This window comes from Anas platyrhynchos, chromosome 28 (genome assembly GCF_047663525.1).
Source record: "Anas platyrhynchos isolate ZD024472 breed Pekin duck chromosome 28, IASCAAS_PekinDuck_T2T, whole genome shotgun sequence".
NCBI classification, from domain to species: domain Eukaryota; kingdom Metazoa; phylum Chordata; class Aves; order Anseriformes; family Anatidae; genus Anas; species Anas platyrhynchos.
The window spans coordinates 4,301,828-4,325,470 of NC_092614.1; the positions used below are offsets into that span (position 1 = coordinate 4,301,828).

General features: G+C 39.8%; 1 protein-coding gene across 1 annotated transcript; it reads right to left on the minus strand.

The window, feature by feature from the left end:
- Positions 1–13,831: 13,831 nt before the first annotated feature.
- Positions 13,832–23,245, minus strand: LOC139999629 (cytosolic phospholipase A2 gamma-like). The gene is made up of 6 exons (XM_072028646.1): positions 23,124–23,245; positions 20,947–21,066; positions 19,962–20,104; positions 15,812–16,004; positions 15,451–15,568; positions 13,832–13,899 (listed from the first exon to the last, which is right to left on the minus strand). The coding sequence occupies exons 1-6, from the start codon at positions 23,133–23,135 to the stop codon at positions 13,832–13,834; spliced, it is 654 nt and encodes a 217-aa protein (XP_071884747.1). The 5' UTR covers positions 23,136–23,245.
- Between the last annotated feature and the right edge of the window lie 398 nt (positions 23,246–23,643).

Here is a 23,643-nt window from a genome sequence, read left to right on the forward strand (position 1 = left end):
GTCTTGCACGTCTTACTCAATGCCCACATCATGAGGACAAACACCACATATTTTGAAAAGTTGGGAGGAGGTATTTTAATCCCCAGAGGAAATGTAAAACTTGATTAAGTGGATGTGTGACTGCAGTAGGTTAGACATACACACTTTGCAACTCTTTTTAAGCCTCATTTATTTCTACCTGGTTTAGCTATAAAGAAAATAAACATACTGGTCGGGGAAGTACAGATGTCGGTGCATTCAAGTTTCCCATTTTCATTCCTAGATATTTTTTCCCCTGACTAATTGTATGCTGTGACCAACAAAGGTGAAGCTATCCTAAAGTATGGACTCATACACTGACAGTGTGGTTGCCTTGACTTACAGCTCCTGGTAAAAGTATAGGAGGTGCTTTTCTTTTCTTACCAGACTTTCAAAAAAATTGTATCCTGATCTGTCCTTGCTGGTATAGGTGACAGAGGTACAAGCCCTTTTTGGTCTTGGCTCAGCAAACCATGTTGAGAATATGCAGTTCCATTGCAAAACAGCACTGAAGATGTTTAGCATGTCAGTTATCAAATGCATAAGGATTTGCAAAGTGGTTCTCTGTTGTGGCAAGCTGCGCATCTGCCTGTCTCTGTGTGTGTGTTGACAACTCATTGCCAACAAAACCTTTGTTTTCATAGTGTTTGGATACACCTTACCACTGATCTGGTAAGCAAACATGCGTAAGCAAAAATCCATGGAGTACTAGCTTAAGCACATCTACATACCACAACGAAGATGCCTGAATTCCAACTGGAACTCGTTCAAAAGAAATTATTCTGAGTTTAATGAAATAGCATTTTTCCTGTAGTGCTATTGTTGATTTACCAACCTGGTTACACATAATCACACAGAATTGTTTATGTTTGACAGGCTCTCTTGAGATCCTGTAATCCAACCCACTGCATAAACGGGGTCAGCTCAAACAAGCTGTCCAGAACCTTGTCTGATTGGGGTTTCAGTATCTCCACAGATGGAGAGTCCACAGGTTGTCTGGGCAACCTGTTTCCGTGTCTGACCAACCTCTCACTAAAACATTTTTTCTTGAGCTCAGATTCAATTTCCTAATTCTTTAAACTCGGTCTGAACACAAGAAAACACAGGAAAACACTAGTAAATTAAACACAGGACAGCTCTGAGGACTTTGACATTTTTTAATATCACAGGCATACTCGCCTAATGCCAGGATGTTATAGGCAATATTATTTGACTGGGACTATTCAGTGCACCATGGGACAAAGTCAAATACTTCTGCTATTGTGAACAATCTATAGGTCAGATATTTAATATTTGATCAGTTTTAAATTTTATACACAAGAAATGCAGAAAAATGAGCAGGTGAGAAATACAGAGTCATAAATTCATTATTCTGCACAGAAGAGAAAACAATCAAACAAACAAAAACTACCTTTGCATTCAGAACTTGTTTGTATGAGAGGAAGATAGAAGCCGTTGTATCTCTTGCAAAATTCTCTTACTATTATTGGACACATTCAGCTTTGCTTTTGCAAGGAGATCTTTGATGTTAGTCTCGGAGTAGGACATGTTAAAAGTAGAGAAATTACTTCTGTATTCTTCAATTTTATCTAGAAAACAGAAAACACTGTGTAAGTAAATGCCAAATATAAAGCTACAAGATCATCCAAGAGAAGCACGGACTTGTGGAAAATATTAATCCCTGAAGACCCACAAGTTTCACATAAAAAAATTTTATCACATTAAGATAATGCTGGAGCCAGCAACATGAGAAAGCAGAAGTTCAATCACAATTTCAGAGCTACTTATTCGATCACCAGCTTTATCAGTTATCTAAGAGAGAGAGAGAAATCTGCACCAACCTGTTCCTCATCAGTAACTATAAGGGAAACAGTAATAAATATCCCCAATTTGGATAGTCTAGCTTCTAAATGTGATATCTCCTCAACTTCTTTTTAATGGGAGGTCCACAATTTAATTAAAATGATCACAGAATCACAGTGGCCGAGGTTGCAATGAACCTCTGAAGACCATTTAGTCCAACCTCCCTGCTGAGCAAGATCACCTAGAGCACACTGCACAGGATGGCATCCAGGTAGGTTTTAAATATTTCCAGAGAAGGAGACTCCACAACCTCTCTGGGCAACCTGTTCCAGCACTCTCTCACCTTCACAGTAAAGAAGTGCCCCCTCACATTCAGACGGAACCTCCTGTTCTTCAGTTTGTGCCTGTTGCCTCTTGTCCTGTCACTGGGCACAACTGAAAAGAGACCGTCTCCATCCTCATTAAACCCTTTCCTCAGGTATTTATATACATTACTGAGGTCTCCTCTCAGTCTTCTCTTTTCCAGGCTAAGCAGGCCGCGTTCTCCCAGCCTGTCCTCATATGACAGGTACTCCAGTCCTCTAACCATCTTTGTAGCCCTTCTCCGAACTCACTTCAGTAGTTCTATGTCCCTCTTGTACTGGGGAGCCCAGAACTGGACACAATATTCCAGGTGTGGCGTCACCAGGGCTGAGTAGAGGGGGATGATCACCTCCCTTGACCTGTTGGCAACACTTCTGAATGCAGCCCAGGATAGCGTTGGCCTTCTTGGCCACAAGGGCACATTACTGCCACCCAGTCAGCCTGCTGTCCAATAGGACTCCTGGGTCCCTCTCTGCAGAGCTGATCTTCAGCAGGTCAGCCCCCAGCCTGTACTGGTGCTTGCGGTTATTCCTCCCTAGGTGCAGTACCCTGAACTTGTCCTTGTTGAACTAAATGAGGTTCCTCTTGGCCCATCCCTCCTGCAGCCTGTCAAGGTCCCTCTGAATGGCAGCACAGCCCTTTGGGGTATCAGCCACTCTTCCGAGCTTTGTGTCATCAGCCAACTTGCTGAGGGTGCACTCTGTTCCACCTCCAGGTCATTGATGAATAAATCAAACAACAGTGGACCCAGTACTGACACCTGGGAGACACCGCTAGCTACAGGCCTCCAACTAGATTCTGCACTACTGAGCACAACCCTCTGAGCTCTACCATCCAGCCAATTGCCAGTCCAACTCGTTGTCTACTCATCTAGGCTGCACTTCCTGAGCTTGATATAGAGAACAAACCAAAGATTACATAAAATCTTTTAGCCTTGAGTACAGACATACATTTATCTGAGAGAGTGAGGGTAAATCCTACATATTAACACCTGCACAAGCATCTGTTGATTATGACTAGAGCCTGCTCTCTTCCTTTTCTTCTGTGTCCATTTACAACATCACTAGGTAAAAGGGGACTCTCAAATGCTTGGCACAAGAAGTTGAAGATATGAAATGCAAGTACATAGAGACAAAATAGCATCAAATATATGTTACCAGAACAATTCACTTTGTTGAAGAGTGGAAAGTGCATGACTGTAGGGCACGACTTGTCTCCTCGAAAGATATAACAATCAGAAGGGCTTTCCTTGTCCATTTCCTGCTTCTCTATGTTGGGAAATAGAATACCATTTTTCTGGCAGTAGTCAGCTGCTTTCTCGACAGTCTGAGACACAAACAAGATAAAAGATGTATACAATTTCTCTGTTTTTGAAAACCTAGAATAAATCAATCCTATCTCCAGTAATAAAATTAATTTGTACCAAATGATGATAATTTCTTAGACAACAGTAAATTATAACCTAAACGATGCATAAAAATCAAAGTTTTCTTCAGTTCTCTGAGGAATTGACTGAATCAAGAATATAAATGAAAATCCAGCACTTGCTTCTGGAGTCACTTCTAGCAAGAATCTTTGTTTAACAAATTACAGCTACGTCCAGAAAGGCTGACACTGAAAGATATCAAAATTAAAGGGTCTTGACACCTATACAACAGTCTGAAGATATGACCAGGTTCACAAACTTTCAGAACAAATCTTGCTTTCCAAAGCAATCCTCCCATGCTTGCACTCTAGCAAAATTAAAAAGTCGCTACATGTTCCTCATGTGTATCTGACCATCAAATGGAGGCAACAACACTGTCAATTCAAGCCATACATAAACTTTAATGCTAGCTTAATTTTGAATGAAAGTATTGACTACGGTAGGTATCATTTTGGGAACTTGCACAAAATGAGATTTTCTGTGGTGTCCCTGAGAAAACTTATCCCCCAATGACTGAAGATTTCAGGAGGAGAAGCAACCTATGAGACTTTTTTCACTCTTCTCTGAATGTATTTGCAATGTTCTGCTTTGAGATAGTGCAAGGATTGTGAACAGCAGCCACTTAATTTAAACTTCTCGGATTAACTGGGTTCTTGCACAACTCATTCAAAGAATCCCTCCACAAATAATGTGCTTTACAGTTAAAGATGGGTCCTGAGGTGTTAAGAACACTGTTAGCCTCTCCCACAGAGAGGCAGTTATTGATGCCTTAGTATTTATGTCATCTCTGGATTAGATTCTACAGATTTTATCACTTTTATTTATTACTGTTGGAAAAAGGTAAAGAAGACATGGCTTTTGTAGTCATAAAAGACAATCAAATGTCTTGCATTCAGTTGAATGATAGGAAATACTAATAAAATCTCTGAAAGCTAGCAAGTTCTTTTTTGAATCAAATTCCCCAAACTAATTCCCTAGACAAGTGTATTTAAATAGAAGCAATTACAGAAAGAGTATTGTACATTTACCCTCACTTGTAATGCAACTTTTTAATAAAGGATAAAGGAAATGGAAGGAAAAAAAAATTACACAAAGGGAAACCGAGCAAATTCTTACAGATACAGATATGAGGTCACCTCAGAGGTAATATGAGGTATTTTGCCGTAAATACTATCTATTAAAAGGTATTCTGCTCTTGCCTATTTTGTACATCGAGTAGGTGTTTCTGCTTTTCTTATCTAGACAATTAATTTTTCCAAATTCTGTTTACTTTATTCTTGATAAGATGTGAGTTGGCAACAATGAGAGGACCAGATCTTTTCCCTGGGCCCATGAGTTTCATTTAGTCTCAGGACTGGGCCTTCAGCCTGTGTCTGAGCTACATCCTAGGTGCACTGGTCTCCTACTCATACTCAGCCATGCCTGTACATTAGCTCTTTTGGTCTGGACCCTGACCCATAGACTGACTTCCTAGCTTGACCTTGGAACAGTGTCACTGCGATGGACGTGCCCAACAGTAACTAGGCTGGTTACTGGCACCAGAGCTGATACTTTTCTGCCATCAGTCCTGATCCATACTGACTCCCCAGACTGACAATGCCCTCAGAAATATGTTTTAACTTCTGGGTAGCCCTGGAGTGGTCAGGCAGCTGGACTAGATTCTATTCTATTCTGTTCTGATCTGTTCTATTCTAATTTCTATTCTGTATTTCTACTCTACTCCACTCTACTCCAATCTAAATGCCTACTGTAATATATGGCAATCCAAAGCAGCCAGTGCTTCCTGGTGCATTGACCTCCACTGTCCCTGAAGTGACCACACTGAAAAGAGCCAGAGAAGCAGTTAGAAACATAAAATAATAGAAATAAAAATAAATGAAAACCATATCTTCCCTGCTCATTCAGTAAGGAGTTTTTGTTTAGTTTAGTATTCTTCTCCCTCCTCATTCCCCCCACAAAATAGAATAAAACAGAGTTAGAAACATAAAATAATAGAAATAAAAATAATTTTAATCAATATCTTCCATGATCACTATCTAAGGAGTGTTATTTTTTTTTTTTTGTTGGTTTCACTGAGAGTTTAACAATTGTTAAACAATTAACAGATGTTTAATTGTTAATTGTTTTGTTAAACAATTGTTAAACAAAAAACAATTAAACAAAATTGTTAAACAAAAAACAATTTCATATTGTTTTAATTGTTTCAAAAACCAGCACAAAAATATCTAGGAAATACTCTTGCTGTGTCATCTTTGAAACTGGTTGAATTTCTTCTCCTTTCTCTTCTCCAAGAATTTTCAGCCTCTGCACTTGCTGCAGACTTTTTTGCTGGTGAGACTATTAATACCACATTTCCTCATGCTGCATACCTGAAGGATCTCTTTGAAGAACGTCATCAATTACTCTTAAGGAAGGAGTAGCATCAGTTACCCACACAAAAGTTCTGACCAGCCTTAAGAAAAAAGGGAGACTAAGAAATTTGTGAGTGCTCTCTTTGTTGCTTTTATGCACCTTTGATAACCTGATAGCTTGATAACCTGAGAGTATATCATCAAATACCTGTGAACAAGACAGATAAAGTGCCTCAAGTTCTAAAAATAGATGTTTCTGCCAACTGCCTTGAAAAAAAATCCAGACAACATGATGGTCAGCTTACCAGCCTGTCAGAATCCATTTACACATTCCTTTGAAATTTGCTTTGTTAATGATTATAATGCATTTATCCAGTCTCCAACTTAATCACCCTCAAAGTAGGCTCACCAAAGAGATAACCACATACGTACCTCAAAAGGATCTTCGGAGCTGAAGTCAAAGGAAAGGATAAGATCTGTTTGACGCTGTGCTCTAAGTACCAGAGGATAGGCAGAATTTATTGCCACGCCAGCATCAATCAAGGAGATGGTTTTGTTTTCGACCAGGTAAGAGGACTGAATTTTAGCTAATCCAATGAAAAAAAAAAAAAAAAAAAAAAAAAGGCAATGAGATTTCATGAAGACAAATATGAAAATACGTATATATATATATATATATATATATACATATATATATATATGAACAGCCCCAAAAGAGTACATCAGACTTTATTGATTATGCATCCCAAAAATATATAGGAACCTGCATCTCTTGCTCAACCAGATGACCAATGTAGATTCTGACAGGAGGAATCTACATCCATTTGAGCCACCTCTTTCTCTGACTGTGATCAGTTTTAGACCAAAATTCCTGATGATCTTTTAGAAGAGATTATGCCCCTAGAAATATGCACTAGTCATTTGAAGATAAGATCTTTGAGGGAAAAATGAACAGATGAGCTAGTTCAAGATCATGACACAAATATATCTGTCTACATGAAGGTTTCTACTTTTAAGCCAGGTGCCCAAACTTCCATTATTTTAAGTGAGCATTCAGTTAGTGCAGGTGATAGAATCTAGAGACTCATTTTACTGTCCATTAGCCAGGAACACAACTCATTTTTATTAACTTAGTTGTCTCGTTCTACCTCCTCAGTCTCCTTTCTTTGTCCTCCAGGTTCTCCTGCAAATGGGCACAGGGGTTCTGTAGGTTTTCTTTTGTACTTTTCACCCTAATGTTTTAGTCCCCTGAACTCAGGGCAGTTTGTGTGATGTTGGATGCCTGTGTCTATGTGACTGAATTGAGCTACTATTTTATGTGTCTGCAATGATATTGCAGGTCTGGATTCTAGTAGCATGAAATAAAATTCTGTTTGTGACTTGTTTAGTTGCTGCCCACAATGGGATGCTATTAAGAGAAGGTGGATCTTGGAAAGGAAAGTTATCTAACTTACTGTATTAAAAAAAAATAAATAAATGGCAAAAACAGTTTTATTGGTTTAACATCACACAACCACAGCGTAAAAGCTCTACCAGATCCCATGCATTCTGCTCCATCAATCAATTCAGATAACATAACCAGTTTGTATTTTTTGAATCTTAAATAAAAAAGATTTCATTGGAGTTTCTTACGGCACTTGTAAAGGAAGTTATTAGTTGTTCCCCACATCCAGTTTAAAATACACTCCATTGTTTTAGTCAGGATCCTGAAGATACTCTGTAAGTCAGCTAAGAAGAGATAAAACAATTTAGAACATAGTTGAATCTAGACAACTTCACTTTTTGACTGGTGCAACAAAATCTGGTGAAGATGCATCATGTCAGAAGAACATACATGCTGATAGTATACAGCCAGCCTTAGTGCCAAGGCCCAAGTGAAAGAAAAAGAACCAAAGAAAAAGAACCAAACTTTTCACTAGTTCAGATAATTAACATCAGTCAGTGGAATCTTAACCCACTTGAAACAGATTTGAATAAGTCAGTCAAGGCCTGATCTTTTCTGGGCCCCTTGTAACATTCTTGTGGCTCAGAGAGTGTTCTTTCTTTTAATTTTCTTTCCAGCTGAAAGTCCCATGGATAAAGTGAGAGCCAGGTTACAGCCCAGTAGAACAAACTGTGCAAGGAGGGGAATATTGGCAGAAAACCATGAGAAATCCAAGTGATCATGTGAGAAAATGTGAGAAAACCAGCTCAATGTGATAATTTGAAGGACTGTATTGGGCAAAGACAGGCCAGGTGTGATCTGTGTACACAGTCCTTGGAACAAGCACCGGAGATTAAAGAAACAATGGCCATATTTAATCTCGTAACACCAACCAATTTGCTCCAGAAGGAGTTGGCAAAAAGCCGCCCATACACAGTGGGTGATGGAACTAGCAGAGCCCTGGGTCTACACATGTGATATATCAGCTTAACATTGCAAACGTATTCTAGGAACTTCAACGTGAAATTCTTATTTGAAATTTACTTGTGTCTTGCTTAGACCTCTTCTCGGTCTTTTTAAAAATAAATCCAAATAATCTTCATTCGACTCATAGTCCAATAAATATTGTAGATATAAGCTAAATGAGTTCAGTTACTTAAAACTTTAGTGCTAAAAGTAACTAAAAGTTACTTTTATCTAAGCAGATAAAAGGGTGGAGATTTTGATTAGCTGCCAAAAATGCTTGCTATAGGATTTCTTATTTCATGACTTTTTATTTCAAAATGTCTCTAGTGATGCATGTTGCAAATAATACTTGAGAGTACGGCATGCTAAGTAGCTAACAGAATACCACTGAGAAATCCACTCTTCAACATATACTTCATCAGTTTTGAATGCCTGAGAAGTACAGGTTCACTCTGGAACAAGAATAAATGGGAAACTGATTGTTCAGGATTAGGCCTCCTAATTTATTTACTCAGGAAGGCAGATTCTAATTACTTTCATGAGAACAGAAAGCTTTATGAACATTGAAAACTGGAATATCATTGATACATTCTATAGTATAATTTTCACTAGATCATCCCACAATGACCTTACATAAGATTTACACTGGAATTTATGTTCACAATCCTCCAAAGATGGATTTTTTTGAAAGCACATACGATATAAAGAGCAATAAAAGATATTAAAAATGAAATAAACTTGCCATGCAATAATCGTGGTATTTCTTCTGGAGTACCTTCTAGTCCAAGACACTCTGAAAAAATGAAATTGTGAAAAAATGAAAGGAAAATGAAGTGGAGAAAAAGCTAAAAGCCAGTGACATTAAAGAAACAAATACACATCAACTTACATGACAACTTTTTCCAACAAATGCATGTGGGCTTTTGTAATAAATCACAGGATTTGTAGAAAAACCTGTGAATTTTTCTAAATGGGGTGGGGAGAGCATCACCATTACGGTAAGCATTAATGTGCAATACTTGCCTCTAAATTCCTTTTCTATTTCTTTGCACAGATTAACACAGCTCTCTATTCTTCCCTCCTTTGTTTTCATCACACAAGTCTTATGTACTTTAAGGCACATTTATTAGGATGCACATTCACTTGCCTGACAATATTTTCAACAATTTATTGAAGACTTCTTCAGGATCTCTCCCACTTACGGCACACGGCTGAAGTTCTAGTAGAAGCAAAGCAGCCTGAGAAAACTCGGTGGTATTTGACATACCTTCTAAAAAAGACAAGATAGAAGTTACATCAGGGTGGAATTTATCTTAACAGGCATCAGCATGGTGGTATTGATCTAAGTAGATGGTAACTAACATGAATTAGTGAAGATGTAGTCATTGTATCAGATGGAATCTGTAGAAAGCATGCCCTCATTTGTCTTATCCTAAAGAAGTTTAAACTGGTGAGAGGAACCATGTAGCAAAGTGAATATTTCTCCCTGCTGACAATAAAAACATCTAACACTGAGCTTTTCACATCTGGATGGCTATACAATCATACCAGTATAGAAATAGTCTTTGTTTTCATTCTGGAAGAAAAGCTCCATGAAACACAACAGCAGGAGGAGTAGCAAAAGTTGGAGTAAATGGGAATTAGTTACGTGTTGAAAACCTTACAAATTATTACATGTGTGAGAGGGGGGAAAAGGCCTGGATTTCCTTGTACCTTGCCTGACAATCCTAACAGTCCCCTAAGGGATTACATGTGGAAAGCAAATCAGAGTGTTTAATTTAAAAAAAAAAAAAAAAAAGGCGAAAAAGCACAAAGACTCACAATAACCTACCATGACCATATCCACATGGGCTGCATGTCCTCGTCTCACAGGAACTTAGTAACCTTTGTAACAACCACTCGATATAGTCTTGAAAGAAATAAAAAGATAATTAAAGTAAGAATACCCCTTCTCATAAAATAGTCACTGTCTTTCCGTAAAAGACATCAAGAAATCTAGCCTTGCACTTAAATGTAAATGTAAGTACAGTTCCATTTTAGATTCCTTGAAAGATCTCCCCTGTCTTCTGGCAGGCGCTCTAGAAGAGCACTACTCTCCTACTGGTTCTGTTCATCACTCATAGATCTGTGTTTTAAGTGCCAGATAAAGAGTGAAGCAAAGAAGGACCAAGTAACACAACTTTATGCATGTCCTTTGCCACCAGGATTCCTGCCTGCCTCCATTTCAGCAGCAGGTCCACATTTTACCTAGTCTTCCTTTTGATGATTATATACCTACAAAGCCCTTCTTGTTGCCCTTAACATCCCACACCAAATGTAGTCATGATTGACACTTCAAGTCTCAATTAGCAGTATCTTTAATGCCCATGTGGATGAACTGTGGAGGGTGATAACATCAGGTTCACAGAAGAAACAGCTATATTTCCGTACGTTCATGAATCCAAGCCCTCAGCAAGCCTCTCCAGACAAGAGAACAGTTGGGTACACGGAGGTGTCTACTCACTGTGGCACAGAGTCTCTCAGTACTGTAAATTACCGCTTTCTTTTGTAGGTGGCACAGGCTTATTTGACACAGAGTTTCATTTGAGACAGAGCTCAGACTCTCATTCTCCCAGTCCTTCCTCTTTTATAAGAGTTCTAAATCTATTCTTTAATTGCAAATTTCCAGGGGGAGCAGGAGCTTTCTTCTTAGTGCCAAAAGCTTCCAGCTTGTGCCAGATCTGACCAATCTTTTTCTTACCATCTCTGATGCTGTGAAGCCTGCTGACCTCCTCCCACAGACCCTCTACTTTGAGGCACAGGTCCTCAACAAGCACAGTTCTCCTGCAGCTGGAAGACCATCTCCTGTTCCTGAGCCTCAGTAAAAGGTTGCAAGCACTCCCTGCAGTCAGAGAGATTAATTCTCCTTCTATAGCTCCATTTTGATTGAGGACTCTTAATATTATCAGCAGGTACTAGAAACCATGCCCTGTCACGTGTGGCTGTGGTTGCTGATGGTGTGGATGCTGTCCTCAGTACAGCTGCTGGCCCTTTTCTGTGTGCCCTTTTGTGTGAGCTGTTGTGCAAACTGGTGCATCTGTAGAATGCTTCTGTAAGTTGTGTCTTCGGGGTAGCTCACACAGGGAAATACACACTAGGCTGAATGATTCTTGTGTTTTATGTCTTGTTTTTAAATCAGAAAGATTTCAATATTTCATCACAAAATATTCTTCCATTCTTGCCACTCTCCATAAAAGTATTTCAAACTACCTCCACCAAATTCCTTGTGATTCTACTGAATGCTGAGAGAAGGAAAAATGGGGTACCAGTAGAGCTTCTGTTAGGCATAGCCATGTTCTTGTTTGAAACTAGAGGACTGCAAGGATTACTCAAGGGTAATTTGAAGTATATGCTCAATTTTAGCAGATGCAACAAGTAATTTGAACACAGAGGCAACAGAAAAAAATAGAGTACCTCGTATAGCCTTTAGATTTTCTTCCATGCTTCCCAAAGCACTCCCCCATAAGCCTGAAAGAAAAAAAAAAAAAAAAAAAAAGAAAATGTAGTTAAAGTGCTTGTTTTATGTTTGTCTTACTAAGATTTCAATCCAAGATTGCCTTTCAATAGTACACTCCTCTTACCTAACTTTCAAAACCTATAAGGTAGAAAACTAAATCAAAACTACTTGCTTGGTTTTCCCTTATTGTCCACTGGATTATACAGCTCAAAATCTGATTTATTCCTTCTTCCTCATGCCAGGTCTACAGTTCAGGGGGCTATTTTTTTAATTATTTTTTATTTTTTTACATTAAGGCCAGTATCCCATGGCAAACACTGAATACTCTCACACTGTAGAACTCTTGGTTGAACACTTCCCTGGACAGACCCCACACATGAGCCCAGAGCCATAAGTACTCTTCATTTCTTCACTGTGTTTTGATTATTTATTTTTTTTCTGTCTGAATTAATTAAATAGCCAGAATTAGAGTGGATTTTCTGTTTGTTTGTTTGTTTGTTTTGTTTTGTTTTTGTTTTTGTTTTTTTCCTAGAGGGAATGATGCCAAGCGCGTGTTCTGAGGAGACTGGGGCATGAAGTGATTAAATGCAAGATGTGTTTAAGGGTGATACACATATTTAGATGTGTCATAGACAAGTGAGATGAGATTTGCAGCTGTAGGTAGGGAATAAAAAGATTTGGCACCTGGACTGAAACAGAGTGAAACAAATCAAAATAATAGGGGGAACCAGTCCTCACAGGGTGCATCTGATTTGGGAAGCATCACTCCCTGTAAAGTAAACATGCTGAGATTATAAAACATTTAGACAGTTAGGCTGGGAATATTTTACTAACTTCATTAATCTAGGATGTAGGTCTCTAATTTTCCTTAATGACCACATAAAACTGGTCAGTTTAGGTAGTGGAGAGTAGAGAGGTATTCAGATGTTCCCATTTGGACGTTTAAAGAGAGACAAACTGGTCTCCAGAATTCTCCATTATAATGCATGCATACGTAATATATACACACAAATAAAGTACAATAATAGCTACATTATTATAACCTGCAGAAAGATACAGAATAGTATACCTGTTTATATATACATACATATATATATCCATATATACCTGTATATATATACAGAATACAAATATATATAGATAGATAATTCTGCAAAGAAGAATCAGGAAGATTTACCTTGCATGTAACAAATGTTTTTTTCCTTTTTCTTCTCCATCAGTTTACCGTTTTCAAATTTACTTCCAAAGTTCTCTGTACTCACAAAAGCACCCAAGGCAGTATATCCAGCCTCATGTGGAGTGAATTCAAACCAGGTCCCTGAGAAAATCAAAGAATATTGTGTTTTGTCACACAATATTCAGAAGTATAGCTGACCTCACCGTCCCAAGATAGCATTCAGGTTGTTTTTCTTTTCCTTTCTTAAATCACCTGACTTTATCTGACAAAGATGAATTTTCATATGGGGAACAAAGATAGTCATAGCATGCTATGCCTGCTGCTTGTTATGCTCTCGGTATCCTTTATAACCTGGCCTCCAACTGCTACACCTGAAAGGTCTGGGATTCCTGCAGATCATCTGTCAAATTGTACAGCTCTGAATAAATCTCTCAGATGTGCTCATAGGCTTCTCAATGCTTATCAACTAAGAGAGTCCTTCTGCTCACGTGGCATGACTGCCTGTCCTGGTTTCAGTAAACCACGACACTGCCCTAATACACTTTAGTGTCAGTGAAGAGAAGAGAAAGGGCTTGATTCAAGTACCCGCATATATGTTACCAGGGACTTACGGTACCAGGGACCTATCCTGAACTGAGTCATCTGCCTGGAGCTGACTGTTATGATGTAGGATGGAAAGGAAGCCCATACTGTTATAGAGGAGTAGGTGAAGTAGGCAGAGTATGGTAAGACTGAGGCAGGGGTTAACCACTCTGCTGCTCTGTGCTACGTGCTCTGCAATGAAAGGGTTAACTTTTCTGCCTAGAATTTATGACCTAACCACTTTGACTCTGCCCAGAGCTATAAACATTGGCCTGAGAACTTTCATCTGATGGGCTGGGAACAACAAACAGATTATTTGAGAGAAACACCAAAATTCCTGTTTTGAGAAAAAATCAGCTTCAGAGAAGATCAAGGCCTCAGGAACACATAACAAAAGATTGGTGCCAACCCAAGGCCCACACCTGTCCTGGACAAAGCTCTGTTTTGCATGGAATAAGGGAAGATGTTTTGCAGAGTTGGGACTGCTGTAACAATATGATTGTATATGTTTGCATAGTGCCTTATTGCAAATCGTATATAAACTACTGCAAATTTTGTGTGTGCGCTCTCTCCTGCTCATTTCCCTAATTGAGCAGCTGTCTCATGATCATGACTAAATCTTACCAAAAACGTTTACTAAAAGGAGGTACAAATTCCCCCTGTGTCACAGAACATCCTGAGTCACTTTTGTGACAAAAGGATTCTCAAATGTGAATAGAGAGAACTTTACAAAAGAACTGAGCCCCTCTGAATTCTCAGATGGAGGCCAAGGAGTTCTATGATGGCACCAAAAGTCTATATTCCAGCTTCTACATTGTGGTGGTGCAGACCCTCCCTCCACCTCACTCCCTCACCTCCAGCAACTCTTCAATGTCAGGATTGCCATTGTTACAAGTGCAGTGAGTTGGGATGATTAGGCACTCCCTAACTTAACCTGGAACTCCTGCTACCTGACTACCTGAACTGTACAATCTGGAAAGTACTGGAATTGTATGGTTGGTTTGGCAACACAAGGATTACCTAACATGACTTGTGGCCAGAATGGAAAAATACTGACCAAAGCCATTCATCTCACAGTCCTATAAATACCGGTCCTAAGCAAAAAGCCCCCTTGAGTTCTCCAGGACCACAGTGGGCTGTGACCTAGGATCTTGCCCTGAGAAGGGATGTCTATTAGGGCAGACTCCTTGAGGTTCAATGATTGTCTGCTGAATAAGCTGAGTCAGGCGAGGGTGAGTACTTCAACAAAAGAAAAGTACTTGATCGCGAAACTCAATGGGTTGAGTTTAGAAACCCCCCAATCCCTTGTTGTATAGAAATCACCAGTCCCTTGCTCTACAGAAATTGCTAATACCTTGTGTGTGAGCACTGCTATTTACAAATCTTTAACTAAATCACTGTATGGACTGCAGCAGACGCTACTGACTTCTTCTATTAAATATGATAATGATTAACTAATGATAAAAAGCTGCTAAGGAAAAAAAAAAAAAACAAAAAAAAACCTGATTTGTGATTTACCATAAAGGAATTCATACATCTTAAATTGCTGCTACATGAGACCTGCATAAAATTTCATCTACAACCTACATTTTGAAGATCTGTTTTATTGATGTCTTATCTAATCTGTTTAGTCTATTCTGTTCTGGAGCTGTCTCACTCTCCTATCATGCAAGTGACCTTTACAGAATGTGATTCAGCCCCTGGAAGTGCCTCTTTTTCTCCATCATTTGTCAAAATGGGGTTGGGTATAAGCACAATTTAGGTCTGCCATTGCCTTAAGGGAACCTAATGGTATTTAAGATATCTGATGGTATTTAAAATACTGTAAGATGAACCCATATTTACCTGGAGAGCTTGCACCCGCTTCACTCAGTTTTTCCTTATCCACTGCTGCGTAAATTGGGTAAGGGTTTATTCCACTCTCTGAGGCATCCTTGTAATCAGTCAGCTCCTTCTCATCAAACTGGAAAATAAGTATGAACATCAGTTGTTGTTCCTCTCTTCTGTACTACTGGGGACAACCCCACTTTGGAGAATGGAGTTGGATTAACCTCTCTACCTTTACATATCCAGAGATTAGACATAATGCTCTAAAATTTTGCTTCAATTTATACAACTTCTCAAAACATTCACAAAAGTCAAATTCAGTTGCAATTACTTTGAGATGTTCAAAACATTCAAAAGGTGTTTGTAATTAGTTTCTTACCTGATGCAGTATTTTGTATACAACACAGGTCCAGACATCAGTGAGTGAGTAATTTTCATCTTCTGATGACTCCTCTAAATAGTCTATTGCCTTCGAAATATCCCAACTGTCCACTGTGAGAATATTGATCAGATTCTCTTCCAGGGACAATTTTTCTGACCATTTAGAATCTGTATACAGCATGGACATGCACCTTTTAAGGAGAAAGAAAAATCTGTTTTCTAGTAAAGAGGGAAATGAATAGAGCTTTGATTTTTTTTTTCCTTTCGATGTGCATGCAGATGTTGGAATGATTTAAAAAATGTATGTGAAGAAAAAGAACTCATAGGCTTCTCCACAAGCAAGGAACTTTGCAGCATAGAAGGATATCATTGTTCCTTGATCATTTGCTTCCCACTTACATTCTGATAATGTCATTTAATTAGTTAGATGACATGAAACTGAATTTCAGGTGGTTACATGCCATTTATTTAGGGTAAATTGCTGTAGGAATACAGATTTTGCATAAATCTTTAGTGGGAAAGATGTGAAGCCTGCTAAGAAACAGATAATCCATTAAAGAACATGGAACAAACTTAAGTAAAATGAATTACATCATGTCACCATTTTTACAAACTTGTGAAATTTTTAGTCTGTTATTAGGACCAATAAATTTGGTACATTTGCAGTGTGGCATCATATCCTACTAAAATATCATCTCTGCTAACTACTTATAGAGATGTGAAGGGTTCAGACTGTTCCAAGACCAACTCTATGGCCCTAATAACACCTAATAAATTAAGGTGTATAGAATTACTTTCTTCATCAAGAGCAGCCTGTTGTCTGTGTGTTGACTCTGCACAATGAAGATCATAAAATCATAGAATCATAGAATATTTTGAGGTGGAAGTGACCCTAAAGATAATCTAGTTCAATCTCTCCCTTTAATGGGCACAGACAACTCCCACTTGATCAGGTTGCCCAAAGTCCAATCTGGCCTTGAACATCTGCAGGGATGGGACATCCACAACTTCTCTGGGAAATCTGTTCTAGTGCCTCACTACTGTAATAGTCAAGCACTTCATAGAATCATAGAATTATTCAAGTTGGAAAAGACCTCTAAGGTCATCTAGTCCAACATTTAACCTAGTACTGACAAGTTCACCACTAAGCCATGTTTCTAAGTTGTGCATCAAAATGTTTTTTGAAGACCTCCAGAGATGGTGACTCAACCACTTCCCTGGGCAGCCAATGCCACACAACCCTTTCAGTAAAGAAATTTCTCCTAATATCCAACCTAAATCTCCTCTGGCAAAGCTTGAGGCCATTTCCCCTCATCTTATCACTTGGTGTTTGGGAGAAGAGACTGATCCCCACTTCATTACAACCTCTTCTAAGGTAATTGTAAAGTACCATAAGGTCTCCCTGAGCCTTTTTTTCTATAAGCTAAATAACCCCAGCTCCTTCAGCTGCTCCTCATAAGACTTGTTCTCTAGACCCTTCACCAGATTTGTTGCCCTTCTTTGGGTTCTCTAGAGCCTTCACCAGCTTTGTTGCCTTTCTTTGGGCATGCTCCAGCACCTCGATGTCCTTCTTGTAGTGAGGGGCCCAAAACTGAACACTATGTTCATGGTGTTCATACCAGAGATGGGTACAAGGGGAAAATCACTTCCCTAGTCCTGCTGACCACACTATTTCTGATACAAGCCAGGATGCTTTTGGCCTTCTTAGCCACCTGAGCACATTGCTGGCTTGTATTCAGATGGCTAGTGACCAATACCCCCAGGTCCCTATCTGCCGGGCAGTTCTCCAGCCACTCTCCCCCAAGCCTGTAGCACTGGTTGGAGTTGTTGTGCCCCAGGTGCAGGACCCAGCACTTAGACTTGTTGAACCTCATACAGTTGGCCTCAGCCCATCAGTCCAGTCTATCCAGATTCCTCTACAGAGCTCTCCTACCCTTGAGCAGATCAACACTCGTGCCTAACTTGGTGTCATCTGAAAACTTACTGAGGGTACACTCGATTCCCTCATCCAGATCACTGATAAAGATATTGAAGACAACTAGCCCCAATACTGAGCCCTGGAGGACACCACGAGTGACCAGCCTCCAACTGGATTTAACTCCATTCACCACAACTCTTTGGGCCCAGATACCCAGCCAGTTTTTAACCCAACAAAGCATACACCTGTCCCAGCCTTGAGTAGCCAACTTCTTTAGAAGAATGCTGTGGGAAACAGTGTCAAAAGCCTTACTGAAGGTGAAGGTGATGTGGTAGACCACATCTACAGCCTTTCCCTTGTCCACTGAGCACATCACCTTGTCATAGAAGGAGATCAGGTTTGTCAAGCAGGATCTGCCTTTGATAAACCCATGCTGACTGGACCTTGTCAGGGCCTGATCAACCCTGGGCCAGAGTTGTCCTGCAAGTTCTGTGTGATGGCACTCAAGATAAGCTGCTCCACAAGCTTTCCCAGCACCAAACTCAGACTGACATTTCATCTTAATATATCTAATTTAAACCTACTTCTTTTAGTTTAAAAACATTATGCTTTGTCCTATCACTACACTCTCTGTTAAAGAGTTCCTCTTCAGCTTTCTCATGAGGCCCTCTTTAAATACTGGAAGGCTGCTGTAAGGACTCCCTGGAGCCATTTCTTCTCCAGGCTGAACAACCACAACTCCCTCACCCTGTCTTTGTAGAAGAGGTGCTCCAGCCCTCTGATCATCTTCGTGACTCTCTTCTAGACCTGATCTAACAGGTCCATGTCTTTCTTATGTTGGAGCTGAATACTGTTCTCTAGATGGGGTCTCATGAGAGCAGAGAAGAGGGAGAGAATCACCTCCTTCAACCTACTGGCCATGTTTGTTTTGATGCAACCCAGGATATGGGCTTGGCTTTCTGGGCTACCAGCACACATTGCCAGCTCCTGTTGAGTTTTTCATCCAGCAACACTGCCAACTCCTCCTCGGGGCTATTATCAGCCCATTCACAGCACAGCCTGTATTTGTGCTTAGGGTTGCCCAAGACCAGAAGCAGGACCGTACACTTGGCCTTGTTGAACTTCATGAGGTTCAAAGAGGCCCACCTGTCAAGTCTGTCTAGGTCGTTCTGGCTGGCATCCTATCCGTCTACTGTGAAGATGTTTGGGATTACTGCAGACACCACATAGGGCTCCTAACCACAGATAGTGACACTTGAGGTGTAAAGTGTCCAAGACTTCCACAGGAGCTGTAGACCTGTGTCCTTGTGAACCACCTGAAGAAAACCAGAATTTTCTTCTATAACATCTAAGCTGTTGCTATAAGTCTATCTTTACAGATCATAAACCTATCCCCTTAAATAAAAGAGAAGGCTAGGTGTATATAGGTGTACATACAGGCACATGTATTTAGTTGTCTAAATTAAGTGTGCAACAATCCATGCATGTCGCTGACAATGGTGCACACAGACTTTAAAGTAAAATGGCTCCTGTTCCCAAATGTCGTTTCTTTCCATTGCATAAAAGATACATCTGAAAAGTAAATCAAGTACAAAATTCAAGAGAATAACCATGCATATATATAACGTTATTTAACGTGTCATGTGTTAGAGACATCACTACAAATTTAGTAGATTTGATGCAGTATATGTAGGAGACCCAGTGCTTTTCCCAACAGGCAAGGGGCAGGCAAAGTAGGTAAAATGGTACTAGGTGTTTACATTTATGCACCTTGAGTCATTCACATACACTCGAAAGATGTAGCTAAGTTTTATAGGCCCTTTCTAAACGTTACATAACCTCTATTAAACAAGCCCCTTTACTTCTGAGTAGTATGGTACCCAGAAGTTTTCAATATTTTCCTGGCTGGTTGTCACTTTTCTGCTCTCCTCATCACCATTAACCTCTAAATAAGGGGAATTATAGCTTCAAGAAGGTAAGACAGAGTTAGCTTAATTGAGAGGCTCTTCCTCTCTAGGGATGACAGATCAATCTTGCTGGACTGTAGGTGATATTATAAGTATTTCCTGTGCCTCCCACCCCTTTACAGGCCACATCTCACCTGTTCATCAGTTCATCAGGTTCATCAGTTGTGAGCCCCATACAGGGTTCTGAACAGTGAAGAAAGGTCATATTGCTACTGAATCTATGAAGCAGTTCACTACTATCACACCAGTCAACAGGTACCTACCAAGTGGATCCTGACACCCCACACAGATACATGACAGCATCCAAGATATTCTGATTTTTCAGCTCCACCAAGGTTCCCAGCAGGGCTATCATAGCACGCAGGCCTCCTCCTGATCCCAGAACAACAATGTTAGGTACTTTATCCTGAGGAGAGGAAGACAGAAAACACCAGTACATAAAGGTTAATCTTGATGCACTCTTTTTAGAGCAAAGGCTTAACAAACAGTCAGGGATAAGGGCCCTTGAAGTTCTCACCTCACCTGTTAGTTTTGTTTAGGACACATTCCATAATCTACCTGCTTTCCCCTATTTCTCTTTTCCCTTTACATAACGGTCACAAATTATATTCTCCTTTATATTGTCCCACCATGAATGAACCGCACTTGTCTTTCTGATACGCAGTTTTGTTCTGACTATGTTTCTGTGACGTTGCTTCAAAATATAACTGTATCTTGAGAAGTATGTACTGTGTTTCTCTGTTCCCTTTCCATCACCAAGACCTTTATTTGTTATTTTTTTCCAGAAGTGAAAGATAGAACTATTATAGCCAGCCAAGACATTTCTAAAGACACATGCTGTACTGCATTTGACTAGATTAGAGTCAACTTTCTTTATAGAAGCCAATATGGTGCTGTATTTTGGATTTGAGGCTAGAGTGGTACTAATAACACACCAATAATTTGACTGTTACTGAACAGTGCTGCCACAGCATCAAGACTCTCTCTTTCGCACTCCACCCCCCGAAAGCAGGCTGTGGGTGAGCAGGAGGCTAGGAGGCAGGAGGCTAGAAGGCAATATAATAGGTATGGGACAACTGACCCAGATGGACTAAAGGAATATTTCATACCATGTGATGTTGTGCTGGTTTTGGCTGATATACAGTTAATTTTCTTGAGGTCAATAATTTGACCTCACTTCAAATGACAGTCTGTGTTACATCATGGGAGTGTTATCCTTTTTACTTTAACATGATTGTCAGTGCTTACCTCATCAAAATGAACATCAAGTAATTCATGCAGGCACGTCTTCACTCTTTCTCTTCTCTTCTGAATGGCTTTTATCTCACCTTCTGAGAGATCGCTAGACACACGAACTTCATTATCATTCTGGCATAAAAAGTGAAACACATTCAGGGTAAAACCATTTCTCACTACATAAAAATTAATATACGGTATCCATACATATGATCCAGCTCTCCACAGACTAACCAATGTTTACCCTGATTTAATACCTAACATCATCAAAAAGAAGATCAGAGAACTCATTTTTCAAGTATACTTTAAATAGAGGATAGAAGGGGCAGAATTCTTGTTGAAACAATTTATCAACTGCAGCCGAATTCAACAATTGATTTCCTTGAGTCAATGATATATCTTTCAGTTAAAAACAAATGTCTAACTGGAACTAATGATCATAAAGGCCTAAAGAAATATAACTTACCCAGGTTTCTCTTATAGATCTGATATATGTTTGTGGCAGCATTCATTTCACTTAAGTTTACTTCATTTCACTTAGATTTCACCCTGAGATCTACATACCTGAACATAATAGAGTCATAGAATCGCACAAACACTGAACAGTTTTGGTTGGAAGGGACCTTTAAAGATTGTCTAGTTCCAACACTCGTGGCGTGTCTGGGAAGACATACCTTCCACTAGGCCATGTTGCTCAAAGCCCCATCTAAGCTGGCCATAAACACTTCCAGGGAGGGAGCATCCACAATTTCTCTAGGCAACCTGTCCCAGTGCTTCACCACCCTCATTGTGAAGAATTACTTCCTTATATCCAATCTAAATTTACTCTCTCTTAGTTTGAAAACCTTGCCCCTTGTCCTCTCATTACACACCATGGTAAAGCATCTCCCAATCTTTCCTGGAGGCTTTCTGTAAGTATTGGAAGACCTCTATAAGGTCTCCCTTTATTGCTCTCTCCTCTTCCTTAGAGAAGGAGACTTCTTTAATTCAAATAACCCCAGCTCTCTCAATCTATCTTCATAGGAGAAGTGTTCCATGCTCTGATCATTTTTGTGGTTCTCCTCTGAACTGTCTGTAATAGGTCCATGTCTCTCTTGTGCTGGGGGCCACAGAGCTGGATGCAGTATACCTAGCAGGATATCATGAAAGCAGAAGAGATTGGGAGAATCATCCCCCTTGATCTGCTGGCCATGGGCTTTTGATACAGCCCAGAATAAAATTGGCTTTCTGGGTTGTAAGCACACATTACCAGTTCATGTCAAGTGTTTCATCCACCAGTACCCCCAACTCCTTTTCTGCAGGGCTGCTCTCAATCAATTCATCACATAGTCTGTATTGATATTTGTGATTGCCTGAACCCAGGTGCAGAACCTTACACTTGGCTTGGCTGAATTCCCAAAATAGAACCCTGAGGGGATGAGACACCACTCATCACTGGTCTCCACCTGGACATTGAGATATTGACTGCAACTGTTTTAATGTGACCATCCAGCCAATTCCTTATACACTTAGCAACTCCATCTCCCAGTTCCCTCAGCATCCCTGGATGCAACTCATCAGGCCCCATCAACTTGTACATATTCAGATTCTGGTATCGAACCTTGCTTTCTCCTACAGAGGTGGGACTTCATTCCCCCAGGCCCTGCCCTGAGATTCTGTGACCTGGCAGGTATTGAATGAGCAGTTGCCTGTGAAGACTGAGGCAAAATGTTGTTGAGTACCTCAGCCTTCTCCATGTCAGTTATAGCCGTTAACATTTCTTGACATTAACACTAATGTCCCTTAACATCAATGGAGAGAAACAACCTCTTCTAGAATACCACTCCTGAACCATATTTCATACACTCCAGAGATACTGTTGCACTGTTCCACTTCACTATGAAATGCATTCGTGATTAGCTCATATGTAGAAATCTATGTTGCAGATGTTTGCAGTCAGTGAGATGAATCCTATCCTTGCTCTCATTCATGTTTTGGAGGTTTATCTTTTGATATTATCTACACAGGAAGACTCAAAAAATTGAGGTTAGTCCCTACAAATACTTTGCAGAGTAACATATGCATGAAGTACATAGGACATCCATTTTCAAAGTCATTATTACATAAGTGTCATAGAATATGGACAATGAAACAGACAGAAGAAGAATTAGAAAATAGAGAGGGAAACTAGGGTAAGGGAAAGAGCATACCTTGGTAGCCATTGAGATGTCTGTCTTGGTATCCTATAGATCTTTGAAAAAGGTATGAAGAGCAATGTTTTAGTTCAGAGTAAATTTGCAACTGGAAAGGAGCTGAATTTATTACTTCCAAGTGTGCTGGGGGGGGGGGGGAAGAGGGGGGGGGGGGTTGGAGGAAGAAGAAAAGTAATGTTTAACACAAGGATTGAGTAATTGTCATGTTGCATCATGCTAGTCACCACAAATCCTAGGGATTCATGATTTACGGACTGGTGGCTTTGGTTGCTCCACCTTAGCAACACTGCCCATATTCCCGTAACTGCCATCGAATGTTATCATTTGAACAAGACTTCTTATGCTAAAAACATTCATAAATACTGTGTACATCCAAAGGCAACAAAAAGACCAATGTTAGCCTAAATAAGTGTACAAGTAGTATACTACTACTGTATAACTGATTAGGATAACATTGGTCTTTTACTAGCTATTAATGGTTAGTTGACTCAGATTGATTTGATAATTTAAATCAGAA